The 5,823-nt window shown below is 45.8% G+C and overlaps 1 protein-coding gene across 2 annotated transcripts in view; it reads left to right on the forward strand.

Annotated features, from left to right (window-relative positions):
- The first annotated feature begins 1,214 nt into the window (after positions 1 to 1,214).
- The window catches only part of Khdc4 (KH domain containing 4, pre-mRNA splicing factor), a 23,433-nt gene continuing 18,824 nt past the window's right edge, over positions 1,215 to 5,823 (forward strand). Inside the window, exons 1-2 of one of the 2 annotated variants that reach the window (XM_004629752.2) lie at positions 1,215 to 1,316; positions 1,792 to 2,008. In XM_004629752.2, coding sequence (XP_004629809.1) covers positions 1,279 to 1,316; positions 1,792 to 2,008 — 255 coding nt within the window. In that variant the 5' untranslated portion in view covers positions 1,215 to 1,278. The remainder of the gene's footprint in view (positions 1,317 to 1,791; positions 2,009 to 5,823) is intronic. The other variant, XM_023713770.1, reaches the window with a different exon arrangement.

The following is a 5,823-nucleotide window of genomic DNA, read 5'->3' on the forward strand; positions in this document are numbered from 1 at the left end:
TGCTTTAGTCTCTTGAATTCTGGGATTATAGGACTGCACCACTATGCAAGGCTGATTTCCCTTTTAAACAAACTTGTATTAATTATATTGAAATGTAAAACTGTTGAAAAGTAGTTTCCTCTTTTATTTGATCTGAAGATTCCCTGCATTTCCACAATACCTCAAATGTTAGAAATCTCCGGCTTTCAGAATCAAACTCCTCAGTATTCGAGACCTTTGATTATCTGCTCCCCACACTCTATCTAGACCAACAGTAAGTATTCAGGGCCCAGAACCAGAAGTTTCATAATCTACGCTTGTCTCCACTTCCCCTGCCTCAGTTGGCTCGTTTAGCTTCCCTTAAATGTTTCAGCAAACTGAGTAATTTGTCTTCTTTAACTTTTTTTTTTAATTTTTATGTGTGTGTGTGGGGGGGGGCCAGCTCAGCCCACCAGGGGGCGGGGCTGGCTGGCATGTGGTGCTGGGGGATTGAACCGCGGTCCCTGTGCTTTTTTGCTAAGCTTGTTCTAAGTAGGTGCTTTAGACCACTGAGCCATCTCACCAGCCCCTCATCTTTAACTTTTAGTTATCATATAAATATGTATTTGCCAGTGTGCTACGAGAGGTAGAAGAAAGGGAGGACTGACATCTTGTTCATATTTTTATACAGTATTTATATCTCCTGACCAGGTTCACAGAGGTGGAGAAATCTGTAGTTCGCATTGGCCTTGCATTCACTAGGTAGCCTAGCCTGGTCTCGAACTTGTGATCTTGCCTCAGCCTCCAGAATGCAGGGATTATTGGCGTGCACGAGCACGCCCAGCAAAACCAGAATTCTTCCAGTGACGTTTGGAACGCAACAGTATCCTTTCCTAAATACGTAAAAATGTGAGGTATGGAAATGCCGTAAAAAGATTTCCCAGCCTGAAGCCGGGACTTCACACAAACGAACGGGAATTTGGGGAGAAACCTGTTTATTCGATTCACGCGCATTGTCTTCTAGGCTTTCCGCTTGCCCCCAACAAAGATGAACTCTTCTTTCTCCCCAGTCCGCTTTTTCACATTGGACACAGTAACCATTTTTCTTGAGGGCAAAGCTCAAACCGGAAAGTCACACCCTACGCCGCCCTAGCAATGCCAACCGCCTTCATATCCCCGAGTGGCCAATTGAAATCGGCTTTCCCGCCGGAAGCGCGCTGCGTCGCGACCGGAAGCGGCTGCGCGTCCGGGAGTCAGGGCGGAAGTGACGGGCGGGCGGCAGCGGGGTAGTTGGCGGGTGGTTGAGTCGAGCCGGTCGCCATGTCCGCGGGGAGCGCGACACATCCTGGAGCTGGCGGGTAAAGCTCGGGCGAGGGCTTCGTAGCGAGCAGGAAGGCGCCGGAGAGAAGGAGGCGCTGCGGGAGGCTGCGTGTGGGCGGCGGGACCCTTGAGTAGGACGGGCACCTGGCGGAAGGCCGCGCCTCGGGGAGACGCGTGGAGCAGGCCTCAGGCCCCCGAAGAGGGCCGGCGGGGATCTGAGGGAGGAGGGACCCAGGAGCCCGCAAGGGCGAGCCAAGGAGAAGTCTAAAATGAGGGCGTGCGACATCGAGGGAAGGCTTTGGATACAGGTGACGGAGAAACGAAGGGGCTGTGGGGCGAGGGTTGACGAAGGGGATTTGGGGCAGGTAATTGTTGGAGAGATGGACGTTTTATACGTAGAAGGAGAAAGGTGGGGAGCACAACCCTGTTGAAAAGCAACGCTAAGGCGCAGTGAGGACACCATTTACGTAGATGAAGCCCTACGGTCTAATATTTTCCTTTTCCTACCTGTAGGCGCCGCAGCAAATGGGACCAGCCGGCTCCCGCCCCTCTTCTTTTTCTCCCGCCACCCGCCGCGGGTACGGAGGTCACCAGCAGCGGGGGAAGCCCAGGGACTGCCGCTGCTGCTCCCTCGGGAGCTTTGGATGCTGCTGCCGCTGTGGCAGCCAAGATCAATGCCATGCTTATGGCCAAGGGAAAGCTGAAACCAACTCAGAACGCTGCTGAGAAGGTATTATATGAATCTGAGCTAATTGCAGCTTCAGTCGGCTTTTTAGAATCCTGTGATCTCATAGTCTTTTGTGTTAATCAAGGAGAAAATGGATGCAGTGATTTTCTTTTCTTTTTATTTATTTATTTATTTTTTTTGTGGTTTTGACACTGGGTCTTACCATGCAGTTCAGTCTGGCCTTGAGCTCATTTTGTAGCCTGTGCTGGTCTTGAAGTCTTCCTCAGCCTCATTAGTAGTGCAGGGGATTACAGGCTTGTACCACCACTCTCAGCATATGTAGTAATTTAACTATCATTTAGTTTTGTAACATTTCAGGCAAGCACTTATTCCACTGAGCGATCTCCCCAGCCCCTCACCCCCATAGTATTTTGTCATGTTTTTACAAGGCAATTTTTTTTTTTTTGGTGGAACTGAGGATTGAACTCAGGCCCTTAGTGCTTGCCAGGGGTACAGGGCAATTTTTATCAAACTCTTTTCTTTCTTTCTTTTTTATTGCTGAGCAGGGGATTGAACTCAGGCCCTTGCACTTGCCAGAGAAGCGCTTATTCTACTGAGCCATCTCCCCAGCCCCTTTTTCCTTTTTTTTTTTTAAATGTATTTGGTATAGGTTTTGTCATTACGCAGCTCAAACTTGTAGTGAAGTGATCCTCTTATTTTCAGCCTCCTCAGCACGGGGATCATTATAGGTGTGGGCCACCTCACCTGGACTTTTGCCTGGGCAGAGCCAGTGTGGGACTGGTATGTGGGACTGGGATTTGGGTTTGAACCCTGGTCCCTGCCCTTGCCAAAGCAGGCGCTTAGTCTGCCGAGCTATCTCAGCCAACCCTAGACTCTTTACTTTTGTGAACTAAATAGTTTATTTTGTCTTTGTGCACTTAATTGATAGCTCTGTCCATGTAATCGTTGGAAGCATGGTAGTGTCTTTGTTTATTTATTTATTTATTTATTTAGTGTGTGTGTGGCCTGCTCAGCCCACCAGGGGGCGGGGCTGGCTGGCATGTGGTGCTGGGGACTGAACCGCGGTCCCTGTGCTTTGCTTAGCTTAGCTTGTTTTAAGTAGGTGCTTTAGACCACTGAGCCATCTCACCAGCCCCGGTAGTGTCTTTGGATGCATATGCCTTTTTTTTTTCTGAAAGCAAAATGAGGTGCTTAGAGCCAGTTGTGTTGCAAGTCTGTAATCCCTCACTCTGGGAAGCTGAGGCAGGATTGGAAGTTGGAGGCCAACCTAGACAACTAGTCAGACCCTGTTTCATTTAAAAAGGACTAAGGGCTGGGGAGATAGCTCAAGGCATAAGTGCTTGCCTGGCAAGCGTGGCTTTTTTTTTTTTTAAAGTATTGTTTTAATATTTATTTATTTTTATTTATTACATTTATTTATTGTGTGTGTGTGTGGCCAGCTCAGCCCACCAGGGGGCGGGGCTAGCTGGCATGTGGTGCTGGGGATCGAACCGCGGTCCCTGTGCTTTGCCAAGCTTGTTCCAAGTAGGTGCTTTAGACCACTGAGCCATCTCTCCAGCCCCCCCCTTTTTTTTTTTTTTTTTTTGCAGAACTGGGGATTGAACTCAGGCCCTTGCGCTTGCGAGGGAAGCACTTATTCTACTGAGCCATCTCCCTGGCCCCACTGGCAAGCGTGAGGTCCTGAGTTTGATGCCCAGTACCAAAAAATAAATAAAAATAAATGAATAAAAAAGGACTGGGAATGAAGTTCAGAGCAAAGATCTTAGGTGTGTACGCCATTGAGCTATATCCTCGGTCCCTTAAAAATGTTCTATTTGGCTGCCATTTGGTAAGTGAAAGTTAATTTTTAAAGTTTATTCATCTGTCTATCTTTGGCAGTACCAGGGGTTGAACTCAGGACCTTGTACTTGCCAGGCAGATGAGAGCAAAGATCTTAAGTTTGATTCCCAGTAATATAAAAAGAAAAAACATTCAGATAGCTCATGAGCTTTAAACTGTCATCTCTAATTAGGACATATAGGTGCTTTGCTTAATGACTAAATGCAGTTAATTATGACAATATATTTGGCTGATTTTCTTTTATCTGAATAGTAGATGCATTTTTTTTTTCTTTTTTTTTTTGTGGTCCACTCAGCCCACCCTGGGGTGGGGCTGGCACAGCGTGTAGTGCCAGGGATTGAGATTGAACGTCGGTCCCTGGTGTTTTAGCTATCTCGCCGTCGCCATTTTTTTTTTTTTTAAATATGTAACAGTTACTCATAACTAGAATCTTATAATTAGAAGGGGCTTTACTGAAACCTTCATTTTGGGCCGGGGAGATGGCTCAGTAGAATAAGCGCTTCCCTGGCAAGTACAAGGGCCTGAATTCAATCCCAGGTTCCACAAAAAAAAACAAAAAACCAAAAACTTTATTTTGCCATGAAATTGAAGAGTCTTATTGTAGGGTAATAATAGTAAAAAAAAGTATTTTTTTAAATTTTAAAAAGATAATGATAGTTGTTCTTTGTATTGTCAGTGTTTTTTAAAATGGTACCAGGGATTGAACTCAGGACCTTGTACTTGCCAGGCAAGCACTTATGCCACTGAGCTATATCCCCAGCCCCATGGCTCTTTATATTGTATGCTTTATAACTTAAATAATAATTGTTGGGCCAGTGAGATAGTTCAGTGGACTAAATGCCTGCTTAGACAAGCACAGGGACTGGAGTTGAATCCCTGGCCCTCACCCCTGGACACTGAAAGTGCCACCCAGACTGGGTGTGGAGGTGAACCCCTATAATCCTAGTGCTGTACAGGCTAAAAGAAATACAAGACGATCACTAGGAGTTCGAGCTGTGTAGTGAGATCCTATACCAAATACCTTTTTTTTTTTTTTTGCGGAACTGGGGATTGAACTCATGCCCTTGCACTTGCCAGGCAAGCGCTTATTCTCCTGAGCTATCTCCCTGGCCTTTCAGCCCAAATACATTAAAAAAATTTTTTTTTATTTGTTGCAACAGGTGAACAATTCTTTTACATCAGGAAAATTAGACCTATGGATGTAAAATTGTCCAAGGGCACAAACAATTCAAATGACTTCAGGGGCTGGTGAGATGGCTCAGTGGTCTAAAGCACCTACTTGGAACAAGCTTGGCAAAGCACAGGGACCACGGTTCAATCCCCCGGAACCACATGCCAGCCAGCGCCAGCCCCACCCCCTGGTGGGCTGTGCTGGCCACACACACACACACACAAATAAATAAAATTTATTAAAAAAAAACAAATGACTTCAAAGTTACCTCATACAAATCAATATTTAGTTAGCTTTTGGCTAAAAACCTCTAGTGTTGTGTTTCAGTGTACTTCTCTCTTTTTTTTTTTTTTTTGGTGTGTATTTAGTATGAGGTGTACAGGGTCTCACTGCAGAGATTGGACTCATAGTGATCCTCTTGCTTACAACCTCCCAAGTGCTGGAATTACAGGTGCCTACCACCACGCTCAGTCTCAGACAAAACCGCTACTACATCTGCCTAAACAGGCGCTTTAATCTGCTGAGCTTTTGACCACCCTCTAGGGTTGTTTTTTTGTTTGTTTGTTTTTTGTTTTTAAGACAGGGTCTTCCTACATAGTTCATTGGCCTCAAACTCATGGCAGTCCTCCTGCTTCAGCCTTTTTAAGTGCTGGGATTACAGGTGTGTGCCACCACACCTGGCATATAATAGCATTTGAGAATTTTTTGACTTAAATTAGTATTTGCCTCTTAGTACTTCTGAAGAAGTAACATTTCACACACACACACACACACACACACACACAACCTTGGCAAGGACAAGGACCTGAGTTCAATCCCCGGTTCCACCAAAAAAAAAAAAAAAAAA

Source organism: Octodon degus, unplaced genomic scaffold (assembly GCF_000260255.1).
Source record: "Octodon degus isolate 3935 unplaced genomic scaffold, OctDeg1.0 scaffold00032, whole genome shotgun sequence".
In the NCBI taxonomy this organism is placed as follows: domain Eukaryota; kingdom Metazoa; phylum Chordata; class Mammalia; order Rodentia; family Octodontidae; genus Octodon; species Octodon degus.